Source organism: Leptodactylus fuscus, chromosome 7 (genome assembly GCF_031893055.1).
Source record: "Leptodactylus fuscus isolate aLepFus1 chromosome 7, aLepFus1.hap2, whole genome shotgun sequence".
Lineage (NCBI taxonomy): Eukaryota > Metazoa > Chordata > Amphibia > Anura > Leptodactylidae > Leptodactylus > Leptodactylus fuscus.
Window position 1 is genome coordinate 92,259,463 of NC_134271.1, and position 23,978 is coordinate 92,283,440.

The window sequence follows — 23,978 nt, forward strand, 5'->3', positions numbered from 1 at the left end:
AAAAATCTTCTCAGTACATTCCCTGCACTGGATATCCCTCCATACATATGCTGCCCCCCTTGTTTGTGTAGTACAGCTGGGGGCTGAAATATTTGTTCCTCGGCCTCCTTTGCTGCTGCTTCAACTTTTGGTCATGTGACCAACTCCCCTCTACTCCTTCAAGAGTAGAGTGGGGTCAGTCATGACCAGGAGTCAGAGCTTTAGCAAGGGAGGCCGAGGATCAAGACTTCTAATTCCCTCTGCACCCCACAAACCTTAGGGTAGGTTTACACTACCATTATTAATGCTCATTGCTCTCCACAGATGTAGACAGATCCCCCTCTATACGCTGTCTGCCTGCTTTCACGCTAAAAAAAAAAGAAAACAAGACAGAAGCTCTTGTCATTTGTTTTTTTACAGAAGAAAGTCTTGCATGGAGGATTTTTTTTTTTCAGTTATAAAATTAAACAAACATGACAGAAGAAAACTTACATCATGTTGTTTACATTAGTCAATGGGAATAGACGCAGATGGCGGGCGCTCTGTCAGTCACCATCACTGTTCAAGTATGTTGCCCTTTTCCTATGGTGATAGTGTGAACGTCTTGTAACAATGGGGACAACAGGGGTTCTGCATATACATTTGTAAGTAGGCTTTCTCAGTGCGGTGAATGCACTGCATGATTAGGATAGGTCATCAATATTATTAGATCATGGGGGTCTGGTGTCCACCAACAGTGAGCTGTGTTACATATAGTAACAGTGCTTGGTGATTTAAAGGTGGGTTCAGACAGGGATTTTTTAACCGGATTTTGAGGCGGAGGCCGTCTCAGAATCCGGTCCAAAAAATGGCTAGCTGTGACTGGATGCCGGTGCAGTGCTCCAGCATCCAGTCACTGCATTCTGCTCTGGATTAGGCCCAAATGAATGGGCCTGGGAGGGAGGGAGTGTTCACGCCCCGGACTCTGTGGCAGATTCCACCACTGAATCCGTGTGAAAAAAGGGTATGTCTCTTCTTTTTTTCCGTGAATTGGAACAAACCATTCGGAAAAAGGAACTCATTGAATTCAATGGGAGGCGTTTTTTTGAGACGGATTTTGACACTGATTCCGTGTCAAAATCCGGACATAAAAAACCTATATGAACCCAGCTTAACACAACCCCACTCACTTGAAGGGACTGAGCTTCAAACTTGCCATAGCGGATGCTGTCAGACCTACTTTTATCTGATGAAGATAGGTCATCAGGCACCATGTGACAATGGGCTCCAAACTTTTGATGCTACGTAAACAAACTACCGTAAGTCTACAGAGGAATTAACAAAAAAAAAAAAGCAGACGTCATCCATGTGCTGTCCATGTTTCATACATTTGTTAGGTGATGCTGAAGAAGACAGCGTCCATCCTAGTGTACGTTCATTCCTGATCTGTATGCCTTATATGTCCTAATTGTGTGACTTTTTTTTTTTTTTTTTTTTTGTGGTTACAAAAAAACAACTGATGCTGTTGTCTTTATTTTTCAGCATCACCCGAATGTGTAAAAAATTAAACACAGTCCATTTTGTTCCCCTCTGTGAACCTATAGGCTTACATAGTGCATGCCACAATTTTTAATTGTTTTTCCTCAGGGTCTGTCAGTCCATGTAAAAAACAGATGTGCGAATGTCTCCTTTCACTATAATTGGTCCGTATGCTATCCGTCCTGTGTGTGGATTTTGTTTTTTTTGGTGTGCATCTCTCGGACAGAAAAATTGCTAGTGTGAAAGGGTCCTTAAATAGGATTAGTAAATGTGCCACAATGTGTGCAGATACCGTACATGAAAGAGTAAGCGAGCAGAGGAGTGATGAGAATTCACATCCCCTCTCATTTCCCGGAAGGTTTTTCAGCAGACATGACCACTTCTATCACTATATGATCTACCTGTCCTCATTGTCAGTCTTTAGGTCCATGATCTTCCTGCATTCTGTATAACTCATAGCCTGGTGTGTCTCATCCAGCCCTGGGCGTTGCTGAAGAGGTGCCGGATCAGTGTGGGAGAGTTTATCCAATCCTTCCTGTGAATGTTTTCTGTAGTCAGGACTCCAGTGATTCTGCCGGCCGCCTGCATTTTTCTGGGATTAGATTGGGGGTAGGGCTACTTCATGTAAGCAAATGGGGGGGAAAATGCATTTTATATTGTCCTAGCAGCTAAAATATGCCTATTGTCGCTGGAGAAAGGCACTGAGGTGTGAGGGGAGCGGCGGACACTGGGATGCTCAGTGAACAAACCAGTTTAGTTAACCATTTAAACCACAGGAATGCGCTGGTCTTTGGTACTACATTGACATATGACAAACTGGTTCAGTAAGGCACCTGAAATGCTCATTGCCCATAGATAGTACAGGTACAATGACTGTAATTCATGCGTAGGTAAGAGTGGGTTCACACTACCATTGTTGTAGTCCACTGCTCTCTTGTGTTAGAAGAGTAAACAAACATGACGGAAGAAAGTTTCTGTCATATATTGTACATGAAAGTGAATGGGTGAAGGGGGACTTCATCTGTATCAGTCATTTTATTGTCTCTAAAGTCTGTTGCTCTTATCCTATGACGGATGAGAACAGAGTACAATAAGGCTAGTCTGGTCATTATTTGCTACACTTCATTACTATTGCATCTTTTATTAGAAATATTGCACCTTGCTAAATGCAAACTGTATGAGGGACAAGTGATTGTAAATATGATTAGTTCACTCTGTTTGTATACTGTTGGCAGTACAAGGAAATGGCTACTGCTGGCAATGATAATGTATATGTCCGCGTATTATTCTGTACGATCGCAGGGTCGTTTAGGCTGTGTTTCGATGTTCAGGTTTTTGCATACAGATTTTGAGACTAAAACTAGAAGTGGACTGAAAAAAAAAAATAGACTGCATGCAAAGACCTGAACATGAAAATCTAGCCTCAGGATGAGCATATATTGATGGAGTTATTGCTACATCCACACTGACCTACAGTGGCCTTTGACCTCTGCCGGAGGTGACCTTTACCCAGGCTAGTGATTGGGATGAGTGCTTTTATGAGCAGTAGTTTGGCCAATTATCGGCCTATATAAAAGAACCTTTTTTTACTCCTTTGTGTTTTGTAAGCTCTGGACACAGGCTTAGTAAACATACAGTATATTACCAGGCTTGCCATGACAGATCTGAATGTGCAGACACATCAATAAGATGCATAATTCAGTATAGTGTAAATCTGCCCTCAGCAAGAGACATGGAAACCAATCAGCTAATGGTAGTGGCCTATAACTTAATAATAGACATTGGTAAGTGCCCTGTATATATAATCAATGACTCCTCATATAATAGCATAGATGTTGGGAAATACTTTCTATGGAGTCTGAGCTGAATGAAAAATCTTGCGCAATACCCATAGCTATTCAATTTCACTGGCGGACAGGGAATAAAGCAGCAGTATCTGCAGGTATAGGATGTCTTGAACATAAACCTGACCTGTAAAACCATGAATATGGGAATTGCCATATAATATACCCAGAAAGCTTGGAAACTGTTTGAGGAGCTGTTGTGTAGTCCTGAGGGAGTCTTGTATATCTGCTCTAGTCCTGGGCTCCATGTTGCTATCAGGCACTGTCTGGTTGGAATGCTAGATTTTTTACAATAAAAAAAAAAAAATCTATATATGGGATTTTATGGCCTTTTCTTTGGGTTCTGTTACCGGTGATAACTTGTGGTATTGCAGTGAGGTCAGACAGCATTGTGATCCCAGTGTGTAATATTGTCCTGGTGCCACGGCCATGGACAGCCAGAGACTTAGAGGGAACATTGTGGTCACACTGGAAAAAAGCTTCATAACTGATGACCACAGTTTTCCCTTTAAGTGAAAGGCAGTACAACTGTGGTAGGTAGAGGCTAAGAAAAAAACTCACAAATCTCAGCTTCCTGGACATGGAGTGGAATATTGGATTTGACTAAATTTACATCTGAGTTTCCTGGATTTGTGTGGAATCCAGTTTGGGTTTATAGGTTACCGGTATGTTACTCAATATTGTAATGTTTGCAGATTTCTAGTTCTATTTGCTTCATAGATCTGACTACATATAACCTACTTTGTGTACTAGTGTGGAATTCACCTCTTGTTTCCTGAGTCTTCTGCCCATTCTATCCTATATGCAGCTATTATTTAGCTTTGTTGTTGTGTATCTATGCTGCTGTACATCATTTGTACTTATTTTGTAGGGTAGGGTCAAATGTCAAGAAGCAGAGGATAGGCCGTATACCAGAATTCTGCTTTAAAGGATTTGTCCTGTTTTAAATGTTTGTTTGTATAACATAAAGTTATATAATTCTCTAATATACTTTCTGTAAGGCTAAGTTTACATGTGGCGTAATTTGGTCCGGAACAAAAACGCTTCCTAATTGGTCCTTGAGGCGTTTTCTGGAGCATTTTTTGGTAAAAACGGCAGGAGGTTTTCTCCTCCCGGACAGTGAATGGACCGTACAAAAAATGCGTCACGGTTCTTGGCAAAACCACAACCATAAAACCACGACACGTTTTTTGGCAAATAACTGCAACGCGGTTTCTGCCTCCAGTTCACTTCTATTGACTTCCTAAGGTCTCCATAGACCACCGTTGTGAGGGGGCGAATTATAACGTGGATTCCGTGCCATAATCCGCCCCCTTTGTGCCCATGTGAACGGGCCCTAACAATTCCTCACAGTTCTTTAGATCTCTTCTTGCTGTCATTTTGTTTACTTCCAGTGTATAAAAAGCAGCCCATGGTCATGTGATTGGTAGCCGGTGGTCATGTGATGGACACACAAGTGCACAGCTTGTTACCAGGCAGATGTCTGAATACTCTGCTGTTACTGACTGTAAACAATAAAACTTTTCTCTTAATACTTGTCTGAAACTGGACAAGCCCTTTAATATACCCAAAAAACCTGTCTGTGCTTGGTACCATATTTAGATACTTTAGTTCTTTGACCTACATAAGGGCAGGGATTGTCTGGTAAGGGGGTGATGCTTAAGATGTGACGGTGTGCACAAGAATTGCATCAATATTCTGGTGCAGACTTCTGGCACAGGGTAAGCCAAAAGGGGGATTAATAGAACGGTAACGTCTTTGTTATAGGGGACTGTTGCTCTTGAAATGTCTTAGTAAATAATTGTATAACAATTCTGGAGAATGTTTTCTTCAGACTATGTGTTATGCTGTTCCTCTTTTATTCAGCCTAGAAATTTCTGAATAGTAAGCCCCAGTGGTTGGTTTATTCCTACATTTCCAGGAGGAATACCAGAAGAATGCCACAGAACAATGCTATGAGAAGAGATGCTGAAGAACAGTATTTACTGGGCATGGTCACGATTTACTAATACACACATCTTAGTAGATGTGACAGCCGCCACAGGACGCTTCTAATCCAAGTAATGGCAGTCGGGTTACTGCCTCTATATATTGATTTATATAAGTGCTCTCTCCATTATTACTGATGAGTCAGCCATTGCTCCAGTCCAGGACGTGCGCGGTGGAGACACATTACATCTACAGGTCTGTGACTCATTGCAGCTCTCCTGGCACTTGTCCTGTCCTGGCCGTGCCCTCTAATTTATTGCAGCTTTGTAGGACATGAGGTTTAACCAGTGACTCAAACACTACAGAGAAAAACTCTTCCAGTTCTCACAGAATTACATTTAACTCTTATGTTTCTTGTCCAAATAAGGGTTAAAACCATACTGAAGAGTCTGAATACAGTTGTTCTGATGGGCACTAGCTGCTAAAGTGTTTACATGAAATTAACCGCTGCACTTTTACCACGACTGGTATATTGTACGCCAGCCTAAATAAACTGACTAATCGGTGTGATTTGCAGCAAATTTATTAAAAATGTATAAATTTGGGACTGTAAGGAAGCTTTATCTATACCTGCAATGAGCATCCATACTTTTGCACCATTTTTACCCTGTTCTATATAAGATTGACTAATGCTATACCCCGCTGGGGACTAGAACCACTTTTGTTTGGCCTGTGACATAAAATGTCAAATTCGCCAAATGTCGTCATTTTCAACTTTTTTTTTTTTTCCCCCATTGTAACAAACCCATCAGCCCTAAATCAGGACATGATTTCATCCTCTGACTTTTACTAGAACTTTCTTTTAGGCTTAGCATCACTGACCCAGTCATTTGACACTTGAGGAATATGTTTGAGTACAGATATTATTTTTCCCTGTAGTGACTTTGTGTGACTGTTCTGGGCAGCTATAGTGTTAGTATTTGGCATGAGAGCCAGTATCCTGGTACAAGGGATTACAGATCTCATCTCCAGCTTCACGGCCAAATAGTTTATTTGTAACCATCCAAAAGTAGATCTCGGTGGTACCGTATGCCTCCAGCATTTGTATCTATATAGAAGTACCTGCTCCTGCCTTAGATTTTAGCATCAACCTTACCAGCCCTATAATGTACTTGGAATGAGGGCACTGATAAACATGCGCAGTTATTATTTGGATATTACAGTTATGATTTACTTTGTAAAGTGAGTCTGTGGTGACATTGTGTGTATCCTAGCACAGTGGTAGTTCTATGGAGCTAGGGCTACATGGCATCTGACAGCAAGCAACATTAGGATGGTATTATCCCTGGTCTGTTCTCATGTCTTTCATTCACTGTAATAGATATGCAAGAACAGCACCTCTACCTGGGGTCGGACAGTCCTATGGTGTTGCTACCATGCTCTATTTACAACCAATCTGACATGACAAAACTGCATCATGTTTTTGTAGTGTATGAGCAATTTTTATTTTGTCTAAAAAGTCCAAATCTGACATTTAAAGGGGCTGTCCCCTATCTATCTATCTATCTATCTATCTATCTATCTATCTATCTATCTATCTATCTATCTATCTATATGCCATAGATGGGAGTTTGCCCATAAATTAGCCAGAGTAGACTTGGCACAAATATAAATGGGTGTCAGGTAATACTACATTTACCCTGCAATGGGCACCAATCCATCGGTTGGTTTGCTTTTAGATATGTTCTTGTCCAGTGGACACTTTTATGCAACATTACAGCCCACCATATAGACCATTGTTGTGTCACCATTCTGCTTTTTAGTTTTCTGCAGAATCCACCAACATCTTCCAGCTCCCTGTACATTTGATGCAAATGGAGAAGAAAATGGCACTTTTCCTGAAAATGTTCCCGCATTGAATGAGTGATCTGTCTACATCTGATATGACCCAAGCATGGATGGTGCCAAGAAAGTGTCTTATGTGTCTGCCAATGATGGCACATTCTATAATGCACACTCCATCTTTAATTGATTTAATCCCACAATAAAGTAGTTTTTTTTTTCCTGTCATGTCCTAATAAAAGAGAACTCTTAATGGCCTCTGTAGGAACAAGGCCTAACATAAGATTTTCTCAAGAACCCTCACACATCATTTCATCATAGAGTTTTCTGCAAACCCCCATCCAGTCCACAACTCATTGACAGGCTGACATATGTTCACAGCATTTCCACAGTGACTGCCTGCCCCTGCTTTTGTGTCATCCTGCTACTAGCTGCCTATGGATCCCTATGATATACCACCATACGCTGCAGCCAAATTCCTCCTGTGCTATACATAGTACAGCTTGTTCTTCTTGCTCTGGTTCAGTGACACAGGGAATGAGTAAATCGCTCCATTCTCTCTGCTGGTGGAAAACTTGAGTTTGGACAAAGATCATAAGGCAGATTCTCATGTCTTGATTTATCATCCGTGACCATGAGGCGGGAGGGGGGGCTCAGAGTGTAAAAGGAATTCTATATGAGATAATCATGACTGCAAATGGGATCTGAGGGAAGCTACACAATTGTATTCTTACCAATAATATAGCGTTATATTACTCATTACATAAAACATATTGTGAATTTTTTTAATCCAGCATCTGGTATTTCACAAAATGTCATAATCCAGTTTGTAACTTTGCACAGAACTGTATTATCAAGTGCGATTTCACAAGATCAGAATGGAAGACTGAGAAGAGATTCAGAAAGGCTGCGTTTTACATTCTTAGCAAAATGAATGAGATTTTATGCAATCTCATCCATACCTTGCAGAAAAAAAATGCTGTGGAAACCTATGGGGGTGCATTATTGTAAACGGCAACCTGTTAATTTTAGCTGGAAAAATAGAGCGAACAGAGATGAAAAATGGCAAATTGCAATGCAAAAAGCTCAAGATACATTTTTCTTGTTCTGCCTTTTCTACTGTATTTGCAGCACATGTGTCTTTATAACACACCCCTGCCCTTGTGACCTTATAAACTTGTATGGCGGTTCAAATGTACAGGCTGGATGGTGGATACTATGTCTGCCTTTCTGTAGGTTTTCAGTGGTCAGTATCTGAACTATGCAAGCCCTGAAAAGGGGTAATTGCTCATTCCAAAAAGTGATATGTAGTGGTATGTAGTCCTAGTGTATACATTCAGCATTATTGCATAAACTCAGTTAATATTTCTCCTCATCTGCATGGCTCTTATGTCAAGGATTCATTGCAACCTCTGTACCGTTAGCTGAACACTGACCCCAGGTCAGATACCTTGTTAGTCGTAATTTTTGGCTAAAGAAAACCATGAGAAACAAGTATCACTCTTCATGCATTTACAGTCAAAGTAAAACTGCCATGTCAATGTAGCCTATTAGAGCACTCAACCGTGAAAAAAGTTTGTTTTTTGTTTTTTTTCGTTTCAGGGCCGAGTGTACACCCAAAGATAAACTGTATTCACAGACATAAATCTATTGAGAAATCCATGAAATTGTTCTATTTTTTTTTTTTCCAACCTGGATTGTACACATGGACGACTAAAATAACTGTTTTGTAAATAGATCCATTAAGTCTATGGGGCCTTGCGCTGGCTTTTAAAGGGTTTTTCCCCATCTCCCTGTTTCACCTGCTATCTTTTCTTCACTTCCTGAATGCCTTATCAAACAGTCAAAGCCACCCCCAACCCCAGCCTGCTGAACAGGATGTTATCAAGTATCAAATACCTATTAGATATTAGATTTCTAGTAATCATAGTATCAATGCAGATGAAATAATATGCACATGCTTGTAGAAAATGACTCTGCATTATCTGTGTGTTTACATAGAGAGATAATAGACAGGGCTTTATCAGCAAACTGCAACTAGCTAAACTGATTGTCCTGCAGAGCTGTAGCTAACAGTGAGTGACATCATCTGTCCTGTCTTATCACAGAGGGACAGCTCTATGGAAACGCTGTGTAAACAATGGAAGAGGAATAAGTTCACATAGCAGGAAAACAAAACAGCATTTCTAAATAAATATATTTAGGAAAACTATTTACATAAGCTAGCAGTATAGATAGGATCCTTGAGATGGGAATACCCCTTCAATACAATAGCTTATGCACAGCTGATGAATTCCATCGTGTGAAAGAGTCCTTAGTTACACCAGAGTTTAGTAGAAAATATCAATGTGTAGTTCCTCCTGAGCGGTTGGTGAATTTCAACCTTTCAGAGATCATCTTTACTGAAAATTTTAGCATACAGAGCAGTGATTCCCGACAGGAGCTGCTATACACATGCACATACAAAATTCAGGCAGACTGATGTTTACTCCTTACGCTAGGTTCACACCGGAAACCGACTCTGCTTAAAAAGTGTAAAACCTGCAGACCCCATATGCTATAATTGGATCCGCCAGGTTTCCGCCTGAAAAATGCGGAAAGAAAAGACCTGCTTGCAGGAGTTTTCTCTCTATATTTTTCAAGTGAAATGAGGTACTGAAACCCCGAATGGTCACCGAACGCAGGTGTGACCATAGTCTAAGCGAAAACTGCTCTGTTCTGATTGTTTTCAATAGGAGGAAGTGGTGGATACTTCTTTTCAGCACGCTTTTTGCTCACTCTTTCCCTGAAACTCAAGGCCTTCTGCCCAGGGTCCACTTTTTTTGAGTGAGTATTCTGAGACTAATATACATGACTTGAAACTTTGACTTATTTTTATAGTTTCACTAGCAAACTGAAGAGTTGTTATAGGACTTTTGCTCACGTAGTATGGCACCACCTGATGGTAAAGATGTATGGCAATGTGCATGCCCAACTACTATATGAATTACCGGTTGACACGTGCACTTTCTCTCCACACAGCCAGGTCTTTGCAGAGTCTTCCTGTGTTCACAGTAGAAATAACTCTGCTTATCAAGGAAGGAGCTCAGCCTCAGCAGTAGCACAGCAATGTAGCTCAAAAGACTCCATTCTACGGGGGAAGTGTCAGCTGCCAAAGTGGGGAAGAAACCAATGCTTTCCATAGCCCACCCCATCAGCACAGATCACTGCAGTAATAGGCAGGACAACAGAAAGCAAAAATTGCTGATAATGGCATCTTCTTGTTTGAAAAACTGAAAATTACTTTAAAATGGCTCTGAACAATCTTTTCAGGAATTTTGCTGTGAAAATGATTCATGGAATAACCCTTTCATAGTAGAGCCCCAAAGATAGAAGGAACTGTACCTACGGGGCTATGCATTTTTATGTAGACTAAGTGATGGCTCTAAAACTCCTAGAAATGGCTGCTGAGTCTGTACCACAAGAGGATGAATAGGTCAGGAGTGTAACCTACTGTCTTAGGAAGAAGCAGCATAAAATTATAAAACAAAAAGTGAAGTGAATTCAGAATATTTGAAGCTTAACCCATGATCTTTGAGTTCACTGCCACCATTGCACTTTGCTTTCCTAGGCTCCTGAATGGCACAGGTGGAAAGTGTGTTACGTGGCACGTCTGCCTTCTAGGTGGTCACCCGTCTATTCTATAGCCATATCTAACTTCAACAGCAGGACAGAGAATAGAATTGTATATTTGTTCAGATTCTAAGCTAAAGTAGATCTTCATTAAACACATCTCTTGATCTTTGAGCGTTTTCTTCTCTTTTGCTGTGGCATACACGTGTAGGCGTCGCTTGGCACAATGAACTGCTGTCTGATTTTATTTGACGATTATGTCATTTTGCTTAAATGTCACTTGTAAATGTCCGAGCTCGGGGCAGACTACCATAGAAGGATGAAAAATGCTTCATTAGAAGTCACGGCCAAAAGTTCTTTTTTCTTTTCCGCCTCTTCTCTCTTTATGCTGCTGATGTTAAACTACAATATATTTATTTATTTATTTATTTATTTTTTTTTAGAAGATATCACTTCTTTACTGTTTTTCTTTTTAGGCCACTGTAATGGCAGTATCCAAACCAGTCATGTCTCAGATTGTTGCAGGACTGCTCTTTATTGGAAAATACAGTTCAGATCTTGTGGTGTTAAAGTAGGTATCTGGACTCATGAAAAGTACCATTAGTTTCTTGACTTTTACACTAGGGCCTTGAAGGGGTTTTACACCTAAAGCAACTATACGTACTATAGTACGTCCGCGTATCGTGACACAGTTTTACAGATATTACCTTTAAAGGGGCTCTATCATTGGGAAAAGTCATTTTTAACTAAGCACACCCTTGCATCACCTTTAGGAAGGCTATTCCACACCTACCTTTTGTTTGTAAATTGCCGCAGTGCTTTTTGAATGAGCCCGTTTTTATTCATATGCTAATTAGCTTCCAGCGAGCACAAGAAGTTCCCAGCAGCCTCCTCTCTGATATTCTCTCCTATTTGTGTGTGCAAGCAGGAAGTCATCAGCAGAAGCCTGTGCTATACACATGCATAGGAAAGAATAGCAGAGGGTGCACAATGAGACTTCCAAGGTGCATCAAGAGGCTAATTAGAATATGAATAAAAACGGGTTCATTCAAAAACCACTGAGGCAATTCACATACTAAAGGTAGGTATGGAGTAGCCTTTCTAAAGGCTATGCAAGGATGTGCTTAGCTAAATATGACTTTTCCCAGTGATAGAGCCCCTTTAAAGTCATGTAGTTGCTGGCTGCAGCATGGAGACCCAGCCTTATGTGCCTCTATTAAATCTATGGATTATGGCACCATATACTAGCATGTCGTCATATGCTAGCATGTCCTGTACTTGCCGATTAGTATCCCATCAGCAGCAATCCTTTTCACTTTGATGCTGCCACATTCAGAATGGTACTTTCCATGTGGCAGCCTCAGTTGAATGGCCATCAAAGTTCAAGTCTTCCGAAGCAGCACAGATGTTTTAAAGGAGGGGCTGCCCATGACCTTCACATGGATAGGGTTTGATTTTATGAGACAATCCCTTTAAGAACAAATTTACATGCTGTGATTTATATGAAGATTATCTTCTTGCTTTATGCTTTTCAGTTACTCTGATCTAAAGTTTTTGTGACGCATTCCCATTAAGAGTTAATACCTCTCAGGTGTAAAATGTAACATCCGAAATACCATCTACTTGTAGTGTGAAGAGCTTGACTTCACATAAGGACTGGAAGGGGCTAAGGATGCTTTTAGCAGTCAGCAGAGTTGATGAAACTTGTTGCCCTTCCTAAATCCTGATGATGTCATACAATGAGTATATATGCTAAATATAGGTGGTTCATAAATATTTATAGGTGCCAGAAGGTGTCATCTTACCTCAGAAGAGCTGGGAATAGAACTGATGCAAATAACACGTGATAGTGATGTCTGTATGTGCAGAGCTGAAGGTTTCCTATAAGATGTGACTTTTTTATTTTGTTTATTTTTTTTTGCATTCTGGCTTTCTAGATCTTGAATTGTCATTCTGGTAAGTGTTGCAAACAGTGCAACCAGATCAGTAATACTTCATAATTCTTCCCACTGCTTCCTCCAGGTAACAAGGCTTCATCCCCTGGGTAAACTACTCAAAACACTCTAAGAATGTGCAAAATACAGAATATGCACAAAATTCCTTTCATTGAAATAGCATTGAAAACAAACGCATAGGCATGTTCAAATGGAAATCTGTGGATTTTAAAAGCATAGCAAAAAAACATGGCAATATGGACAACAATACGGATTCCCACTGAAAATGGAATAAAGATTTAATTGCTACCAAAATATTAGAATATTCCCTTGGGTTATGTCCACGTAAGTTATAACTTCAGCACCTTGGAATTAGACACTTGGTGAATTCTGTACAAGCTACATATGGGTTTGGTGTGGACTTTACATTAGATCAACTGACATATAAGTGATATATGTGGATTTAAAATCTGCACTGCAGGTCAATATCATACGTTTTATTTCTGCAGCGTTGTTCGGTTTATACACTCTTTTGTACTTTGCTGCTATTGTACATGTTGAATATGTGTTGTGTGAGGACATTTCCTATGGCAAAGGTGACTGACATTGGAAAAAGAAAAGGTTATGTGCAATATATTTGTGATATCCATCAACATAGAGATGCAAGAAAAAGCCTTATGTTATAATCCTAAATATACAGCGGCCCATTCAGAGAGTCTTATAAAATCACAGAGCAGGTCCCAAGTTGATCACTAATATTACTTATTATTATTATTCACAAAGTTGGGACCTGCTTGACAAAGCACATTACTCTTTGCCTCGACGCACACAAGTAGTGAACTGTCCACTTTGCATTGAAGAGTCTTCATTCAGCAGTATACAAAAGATACAGGACTTTATTTACTTTTATTATAAAAAAAATAATTGATCAGAAAATGGAAACCACGATGGGCAATTTATGTTTCTGATTTTGTGTTGGGACACTTGCTGGCTGCGGGTTTAACACTATGAGGGCTTGAAACTGAAATCTTTAATTTTTTAAAACATTTTTTCTAAAATCTCTGCCCAGTTTTTCCCTTGTCTTTGCGTATTATCACTATTCGTGAATAATCCGATATTGAATTAAAGGTATTCTTCTCGTTATATAAATTCAATAGCCTATAAAGTTGCAGAATCGCAATACGCTGCATTTATGTGACAAGGCATGCGGTGTATTCCATAATCAGGCCATGGAGTTAGTACAATACTATCACCATAGGGGTAGTCCATGCATGCTATATAATACATCTTTATATCTGGATACAGTTGAAAGCGTCTCTCAGTGTTTCCTTTGAAGTTTAGTCCCCGCAGTGAGGCCTCTCGTGCGCTGGTTACACAGCTCTGCTCAGGAAGTTGGACTGAAGCTGTTTACTTTCAACATTGCACATATCTCCCAGCTTGTATCTATTATACCCTTTGCAGGCGGGTCATGTCACAATCCTGTCCACGTACTCAGGTCTTCTTAATGAAACATTACCCCACACCCCTCTAGCAGCCAGAAGTGAATTGAACAGTCATTAGGCTATAGGCTACCTTGAAGATGAAAAGCTTCTTAAAACTGGATCCATGAGAGAGTGTTCTGATCAATCCATAGCTATGAATCAGTGAAACCTAGTAATGAATAGCTATATAAATGGCTGGGTATAATATTGGGAAGGTGTCCTGCTTCTCCACATAAGGGGCAGTGGCACATGTGGCAGCAAATTATTGGCAGTATCATGAAGCCCCTCACCAGTGATTTCAATAGGAGCACCATTTATCAGCCAGGGCCCTAGTGGAAAGAAGACACTGAACTTTTTACGTACAAAATAGTACAACTGTAAGCTAGAAATAAGCGATGTAGGTCTGGCTTTATACCATGGAATGCATTTGGACATTTGCGTTGGATTTACCAATCCTATCTAACATTGTAATTTTAGACCAGGCAGTCTGAAGATGCAGAAGTAGCTTATTCTCGTGTGGTAAATGGGGACGATTTTGTGCAAACACACCATCTTTTGGTTGGCTTACTTGGATTCAAACTTGGGCACACCTTAAAGGGATTGTATGGTTACAGTAAGTTCCCCCTGTCCTTAGGATAGGTGGCAACTTGCTGATCAATTGAGGCCTGACTGCTGCGACTCCTAGCGGTCCTGAGAACTAGGGTATTATTGAATGGAGCAGTTGGTAGGACAGTGCTTCATTTATATCAATGAGTAGGACCCCCACAAATTGGCAACTTACCCTTTTACCCACAGGATAATTTGTTGTTCCAAAACTATCCCTTTTAAGTCAAGCAAGACACAAAAATTTGCAAACACACATAATAAATGAGGTACAAATCTTCTACACCTTTTTGTGCAAAATAAGCCAGAATTCAGGTGCTTTTAGCTTCTACCATGTTGGTAGTAGAAGAAAAATTGTGAAATTTACTCAGAGTAACTTTTATTTGCCGTGTGATCGCATAAGGAATGCAGAGGAACAGGAAATTTGTTTTCTAAAAGTCATATATTGACTTTGCCTTAAAAATACAACATTATGTTTCACCCGAGTAGTCCTATTAATATTATAAATGTGAAAGTTTGTGGGTTTGTGAGTTTGGATGTTCGGATGTTTGTTCCTCAATCACGGAAAAACCGCTCCACCGATTTGGCTGAAATTTTCCACAAACATAGTTAATACACCCGATTGCGCAATAGGCTACTTTTCGTCACAGTAGCGCACATACGTTTGTGCCAGGACCCCCACAAAACCCAAACTCACACCACCATCTCTGCAATCTCACACACTTTGGACCATAGCAAGCAACAAAATTCATATTGCCCTCTACAGCCTCGCCCCTAACCCCACACAATCTCATATACATATACTTTACCACTTTGCCCCTCACCTTAACGATACTCCAGGAGGCTCTCTTTAACGCTCCAGAGCAGCCATGTTTGCGGACCCCACCGCTTTGACAATCCGCGACACCGCCTACCCATGTCAATACCCCTAGGTGGTCTAATAAATGCAAAAAAAAAAAGTTTACAAAAAGTAAAACAAATATAAAAAAAAAATAAATAAAAAGGATTAAAAATTCAAATCTCCCCCCTTTCTCTAGAACACATATAAAAGTAGTTAAATACTGTTAAACACATACATGTTAGGTATCCCCGCGTCCGAAATCGCCCGCTCTACAAAGATATACAAATATTTTTCCTGTTCGGTAAACGCCGTAGCGGGAAAAATGGTCAAAAGTGCCAAACCGCCATTTTTTTCACTGTTTTGATTCTGATAAAAAATTGAATAAAAAGTGATCAAAGCAAAAACATTTCCCGAAAATGGTAGAACTACAAAGTACACCCGGTCCCGCAAAAAAAAGACGCCCTATACATCCCCGTACACGCACGTATAAAAAAGTTACGGCTGTCAGAATATGGCGACTTTTCAAAAAATAATTTAACAGTTTTGGATTTTTTTTAAGTAAATAAAACCATATAAGTAAGTAAATTTATAAGTAAGTAAGTAAAGTGGTATATAAGTAAGTAAATTTAAGTAAATAAAACCATATAAATTTGGTATCCCCGGAATCGTAACGAAACACAGAATACAGGGGACATGTCAATTTGGTTGCACAGTGAACGCTGTAAAACCAAAGCCCGTAAGAATGTCGCAGAAATGCATTTTTTTCTTCAAATCCACCCCATTCAGAATTTTTTCCCTGCTTCCCAGTACATTATATAGAATAAACAATGGTGGCATCATGAAGACAAATTTGTCCCAGGAAAAATTAAGACCTCCTATGGCTCTGGGAGCGGAGAAATAAAAAAGTTATGGGGTTTAGAAGGAGGGGAGTCAAAAACGAAAATCTAAAAATGCCATCGGCGGGAAAGGGTTAACTTCAAATACTTCTGTCCCAAAGTCACTATGTAAAGTTTCTCACAACACCGTATCACAGCTCAAATACAAATTAACTTCAACACAAAAGTCTCACGTATTCTCTGAATTACAGAAAAAACAAGATACAAAGTTACATTTCATATCCCATACCTTATACACAGTACGAAAACTTTACCCGCGCCTGTATATACCCACTTCTACAATCACCGCAGACGAAGTAGCGGGTAACGGCTAGTAAAAAATAAGCAATAAAGATACAATGTATTTCCTGTGTCAATGATGATTTGATGGGCTGGATGCCCTGTAGTTGTTCATATCATTTGGATAGTTCATTAAAATGGCTTACAATGCTTGATAAATGTGTCCACTATCTAGCCTAGAATACAGGATTTTATGTACCGTATATACTCGAGTATAAGCAGAATTTTTAAGCACAGTTTTTGTGCTGAAAAAGCCCCCCTCTGCTTATACTCGAATCAAGCAAAAAAATAAAATAAAATTACTTTTTTTTTTTGAGGGATGGGGGGGGGGGTCTATGACCAGCCGCAATAGTAAGGTATAGAATCTCCCATAAAATAGTGAGAAAAAAAAAAGCTTTAAAAAATAAATAAAGTATAAATGTTCTAAATCCCTCCTTTCCCTAGAATACATATAAAAGTAGAAAATGACTGTGAGACATATACACATTAGGTATCCCTGTCAGAAAGTGCCCAGTCTACTGAATATAGGGGATCTGCAGTGCTCCTGTTCTGTCGGGAAGGGGTTAATAGGAGCACTGCAGATACCCTATATTCAGCCAGGCTGAATTCCACGTGGGGCGGGGGGGGGGGGGGGGGGACAGTCCTCAAGCTCAGGGAAGGGGCAGACAGACAACCAAAACACCCTTTCCCAGCACCCAGCAACTACTGCACCCAAAAACCATTTTAATTTTTGAAATTTTCCAGTAGCTGCTGCATTTCCCCCCTAGGCTTATACTCGAGTCAATAAGTTTTCCCAGTTTTTTGTGGTAAAATTAGGGGGGGGGGGGGTCGGCTTATACTCGAGTATATATGGTAAATCGATTTTTATGTTCCCCAAGAAGAGAGCATGTAATAAAGCTGTAACTTTACATTTAGGACTGGGCAACTTAATTAAATTGCTTTATTTCACCATTTCAATGAAAGATAATTCAGATTTTTATCACAATCGTACAGTCATTGTTAGTTGCGTTCTGGAGTATGTATTCCATGCAGCCTTTCTCCTCCTGCTGCTGGCTATGATTCACAGTTTCTTCACTGTTGTCACTACCGTGTTTCCCCGAAAATAAGACAGTGTCTTATATTAAATTGTCACTCTAAATATAGGACCTGTCTTATTTTCGGGGGGTGCCTTATTACAACTGGCAGTCATGCCGGCACTTCCTTAGTGGAGCGTCAGCATGACTGCCGGTTGTAGGTAGTGTAGGGGAGAAGTTATCATACTTAACTTTCCCTTCTTCCTAGCAGCACTGGTGCTGCTGTTCGTCCTGGAAGTGGTGAGCGGGGCTTGGCGAGGCTTCGGGGGGCAGGGCATAGCGGAGCTTTGCAAGCTCCACTTCACTGACACAGCAGCCGTGCTCTGTGCTCCGTGTGCACAGGAAAGCCGGCTGCTGCCTCTTCTGTATGGCAGCTGCTGTCTCTGCCTCTGGGATGAGCTGGGAGAGCTCATCCTACAGCAGCAGAGGCAGCAGCCGGCTTTGCTGTGCACACGGAGCACAGAGCACGGCTGCTGGGTCAGTGAAGTGGAGCTCGCTAAGCCCCGCCCCCAAAACCTCCACTAAGCCCCGCCCCCCGAAACCCCGCACACCACTACCTGGCATGCCTTTTTTTCAGGGGATGCCTTATATTAGGCAATTCAACAGAAACCCCCGCATGCCTTACTTTCAGGGGGTGTCATACTTTCAGGGAAACACGGTAGTTAGGTGGTAGGGAATGTCAATTCTATTTTTCCTGCTGCCTGAGACAAAAACTATAACTCTCCCCTAATAACACCTTACAATGCTGGAGTCCTAGGTTCAAATATAACCAAAGACAGGGCAGCACGGTGGTTCAGTGGTTAGCACTGCAGCCTTGCAGCACTGGAGTCCTAGGTTCAAATCCTGCCAAGGGCAAAATCTGCAAGGAGTTTGTATATTCTCCCCGTGTTTGCATGGGTTTCCTCCGGGTACTCCGGTTTCCTCCCACACACCAAAGACATACTGATAGGGAATGTAGATTGTGAGCCCTATATGGGACAGTGACCGACAATATCTGTAAAGCGCTGCGGAATATGATGGCGCTATATAAGTAAGCATAATAAATAATCATAAAGACAACATCTGCAAGGATGTTTGTATACTCTCCTCATTTTTGTATGGGTTTCCTCTAACATTCCAAAGACATACTCATAGGGGATGTAGCCCTATATGGGACAGTGACCGGCAATGTCTTGAGCTGCGGAATATGTTTGCGCTATACAAGTAAGCTAAATAAATAACTTGTGTTCAGAGCTATAACTTCCATGAGGAAAGAGGAGTACCTCTCCTCAGGCAGCATAGTGCAGTGTGCAGACGCCTCTACTTTCCCTTGCTGAGATCAGCAGCAGAACAAGGAGCGTTCCATCTTCCACCCCTTTATATAGCCAGTTAGCTCAGTGGCAGCTTGTGCTAGGTCACTCACATTCACTGCCACATTGTCTGCAAAACAGATCTCGGGAGAGGCTGCTTGTTGTAAAATCAGGGGGGTGATTGGAGATCTGAAGCAGCCGCTCCTGTGCCCTGCTTTTCAGAGAGTGTGTCACATTGAGTGTGAGTGACGTGATGCAGCCCGTCTCTCTCCCTCCTCTCCAGGGTCTGGAAGCCACTATGGCTCAGCTCCATATCATGAATGATTCTGCTCTGTTTCTGGTAACTACAATTGCCTCAGTGTCCTCTCATCCTCATGTCTGTCTGTGTCAGATCAAATATGACAGTCAGAGAAGCGGGGCAGTAGTCATGAATGATCATGATCGTCCACCTGCCAGCCTGCAGACCGTCACATATTGTCTGTCTGCAGCCAGGCAGGTGGACGATCATCATCATTCATTCATGACTACTGTAGTGTTTCTCTGATGTCCTGTCTGATCTGACAGACAGACATGAGGATACTGAGGCAATAAGAGCAGAATAATTTATATGGAGCAGAAGGGAGACAGGAACTTACACAGGAGTCACCACTTCAGAAAATTTCCAATTCCCCAGACTGTAACTTGCAACTTAGAGGGGGGGTGGGTAGGTATAGGTAGCGGCCTACCTGATGCTCGAGGGGATGGAGGGCGAGGCGGGAGTGACCACTTCAGATTACCTTCTAGTCCAGGGAGAGTAGAGGCACCAGTGCCACCCCCTCAGGGACAAGTGGTAGGACAAGGAAGACGTCCCCAGATATATCTGACTCTTTCCACCTGTGACACATCACTAAAACTTTATTTCTTTAATCAAGAAAAAGAAAATTGAGCTCAAAATCAAGAATCACACATGACCTTGGGGAAAAAAATAGATTTACTGGTATAAATCTTTTATTTTAATTTTAGCCCAAATTGGCAAGCTTTAGTTCCCATTTTTGGCTGTAAAAAGGTGGTCTTAGGTTTTATGACCTCAATATAGCAGTGGTCTCCAACCTTTTGCAATAATGAAGAGGACACTGATCTAATAGGAATATTGCTGGGTAGGTGGTTTTAGATTTTACTGCACAGTGCGGATCAATGGAAGGATTCTTTGCCAAAGTGAATTTACTAATGAGATTTGCAGAAAGCTAAGTGCCGGATGAATATTAAGCAAGCCAGAGAGATGAGAGGTATAATGGATACAAGAGACAGAGTACTGATAATGAAATGAGCAGAAATGACATGGAAGCTACCAGAAGATTTTTTGGGGAGATAAAAGCTGAATGATCTAAGAGCTGTAGGGTGTGAAATAAATTATAAGGCGGCTAAAAGGGAAGTTGGCTCGAAAAAGTGGAAAAATATGGAGCTCTGTTAAGAATGAGAACAAAGTCATGTTCTCATGTTCAGATTTACTGGATTACTTGGGGGCATCAGACTGTCATAATAGATCTGACATGCAGCACTCAGACTCCTGCTATTGCCGAATTGTAGGCCCCACTTTATACAATGGCTCACATCTCCTGTGAAACTGACGAGCTTCAGATTCTTTATAGTAGACAGCAGTCCCTGCAATATGTAAACCAGGAAGGACTTCCACGTCCACCACCTCCATCAAAGGCTTCTTATAAAAGGTTTTCATTTGAGTATCTTATTATATTAACTGCAATAAGGCAATTTTACAGTAAAGTTTTGTGATGTGTAGGTGCTCGCGGTAACCATGGTTGGCATCAAACGGCATTGCACCAGGGGGGATCTTTGCTACTTCTGCCTGACCATGGCTGTCAGCTATATATGAAGAAATTGGAGCAGAAATCTGAGTTGGACTCTGGAATTGATGGTTTGGCCTACTGACTGCACAGCCATGGGGGAAGGGGGGCTGGGTTTGGTGCCATGGCTGCATCTAGGAACTTCTACAGATTTTGGCTGTAATTGAGTTTATTTCATTTATGTTTTATATAACAAAATACTTGTGGCCTGTTACTGTATATAGGAGAAGTTGCCATAATTGTCATCTACCTGCCCCCAGCTGTAACATAACAACTAGAATGAAAACCTCCATTCTTTACACTGAATGCTGCCTCTAGAGAATGGTAGAACAGTAATAAAAATAATATTGAAACTTGTTCTTGCATGACCTTGTTCTAAAGACCGATTGGATTTGGTCCATTTGCGAAGGCAGCAAATTGAATTGCCATTATTAGCTTTAGTAGGTCATCATTTAATTAAAAACGCGTCCTGGTACACCAAGAGAAGATTAGGTTTTCTTTTATCTCTGTGTTACTAAATGTGCTAATATATGTGCCACCCCTGATACCAGGATTGTTATGCTATGTGTCATTGGCAGGAGGATGCGAATAGTCTGCTGGCATATTGAAGTGTGTACAGTGGTGACTCTCTGTTTACATGGTGTCCTGAATAGTCTCTCTGCTCCTGTTACAGATGACAGCGCCTCAGCCTCCAGCAGTATGGAGGTGACAGATCGCATTGCATCACTGGAGCAGCGGGTGCAGATTCAAGAGGATGAAATCCAGCTGCTGAAGTCTGCCTTGGCCGATGTAGTGAGACGACTCAATGTCTCAGAGGAGCAACATGCCCTGCAGAACCGCAAAGGGCCCACCAAAGGTGCGTTAGATGTTCTAGGCCTTTACTAAAATAAAAGTCTCACACAAAGTGTAGGGTGTTAAAATGCACAAAAAAGTGGCTTCATGGCAATAGTACAGATGGCGTAATGATGCAATATATTTACAGCAGGGATGAAAAATGGGTGCATATGGGAATGACCGACACGGCACTAGGCTAGAGCTGTGTAGCAAAAGTGGAAAAAAAAAAATTACAGGTTGAAGGCCTCTGATAAGATTAAACATAAAAAATATTTTTCCCCTACAGTGAGCACAGTAGCAGGGGGGTGGGGGGAGGAATCAAGAGCCAAATCGCTCCATCACCTCCCATAAAAATCAGACTAAAAAGCGATCAGATCATCAGACATTACCCAAAATAGTATAAATAACAAGTAGAACTGGCCCCGCAAAAAAAGGAAGCCTTATGCATCCCTGTTAATGAATATATTAAGAAAGTTATGGGTGTCGGAATATGGCTACTCCAAGAAATGCGTGTTTTGTTTTGTTTTTTTCCTTGCAAAGTTTTGGATTATTTAAAACCTAATAAAAACCTATATAAATTTGGTATCCCTGGAATCAGACTGGCCCATAGAATACAGGTGACATGTCATTTTGCCTGCAGAGTGAATATCATAATAATGAAACTCGTAACAAAGTTGCACAAACGTAGTTTTGTTTTGTTTTTCTGAATTTTCTTCCAGCTTTCTAGTACATCATACAGAATATTAAATCGTACTAAGACGAATACAAATTTTGTCATGAAAACTTTAATCCCTCTTTAACACCTCTTTGAACAGAAAAATAAAAATTTTATGGGATTTGGAAGATGGGGTGTCAAAACGAAAATTGAAGATCAAAAAATGTCTGTGATCGGGTGGGGTTAACAAGCCTGGCCCTCTGTTAATAAGATGAGATCAATTCCTCATAATTTCTAATACTGTGAAATAGATATGATGGGTTTGTAGAAAAACAGTCCTAGGAAGAAAAAAGGATATGCTCACTTACCCAAGTCAACCAAAAAATTAACTTTTATTGAAGTACACACATCACATTTCAGTGTGAAGTTACCCCTAAGTCAAGTATAACACTTGACAAATGCTTCTGCTCTACATGCTGCTTTGAGTATGGCTGTACAGTCTTCCTGGCAATGCTTAGAGCTTTGCTAAAGGGGACTTGACATCCTGTTTTCTATTAAAAGTAAGTGTTATTAATTAAGTATATTACAAAAATGTTACCACACACCCCTAACACAATAGCAAAAACAAAAAATAAATTAAAGCGATTCAATCATTATAATGCAATTTATTTTTTATCCCTAACATGTAGAAATAGCCTTAAGAAAGGCTATTCTTTTCCTACCTTTAGAGGTCTTCTCCACGCTGCCGTTCGGAAGAAATCCCAGTTTTCTTCTGTATGCAAAGGAGTTCTCTCGCAGCACTGAGAGCTTCAACGGCTTCAAACTTCTAGGCATGTGCAGTCGGCTAGAGACAGAGGCCTAGAAGTTTGAAGCCAGCGCCAGAAGAAGACACGTTCCTGAAGATGATGAGACAGCGCTGGAGAGTTCTCTCGCAGTATTGGGGACACCCCCCAGTGCTGTTTGAGCGCTAAGGCCCACCTCCAGTGCTGCGAGAGAACTGCATACAGAAGAAAAACAGGATTTCTTTCGAATGGCGGCGCGGAGGAGACATCTAAAAATAGGAGAAGAATAGCCTTTCTTAAGGCTATTCCTATGTGTTAGGGACAAAAAGTTGAATTTTAATGATTGAAACCCTTTAAATGAATAAAATGGAACACTTTAAGCTATCATCATTTCCAAGATCTCTGTTATATGTCAGCAGATGGAAACCTTTCTGATGATCTCTAACTGACACGGGTGCAGGGCTTTTTAAGTGTTGGTATTATTATTATTAATAATAATAATAATTTATGATTATTATTTAGTTCTTCCTTTTAGTTTAATATTTTTTTTTTTTTTAGATAAGTGTAAAAATATTTTTATACGCTCTTGATGTAATCTGCTAAGTGCAGATCCAAGGATCATAGGCTCTTGAAAGTCCTCTTTAGAGAGTAAGGGGCTACTAAGTTGTTGGTTACATCGAAGGCAGTTCATCATAGGACTTTCTTCAAAGAGTTGGGATATAAATTTGGTTTTATGAGCTTCTTGT

The 23,978-nt window shown here is 40.7% G+C and overlaps 1 protein-coding gene across 7 annotated transcripts in view; it reads left to right on the forward strand.

Annotated features, from left to right (window-relative positions):
* EML1 (EMAP like 1) overlaps window positions 1–23,978 on the forward strand; it is a 97,939-nt gene that overhangs the window by 25,748 nt on the left and 48,213 nt on the right. For all 7 annotated transcript variants that reach the window (XM_075282486.1, XM_075282488.1, XM_075282491.1 and 4 more), the window contains exon 2: window positions 21,635–21,817. In XM_075282486.1, the coding sequence (XP_075138587.1) occupies window positions 21,635–21,817 (183 nt within the window). The remainder of the gene's footprint in view (window positions 1–21,634; window positions 21,818–23,978) is intronic.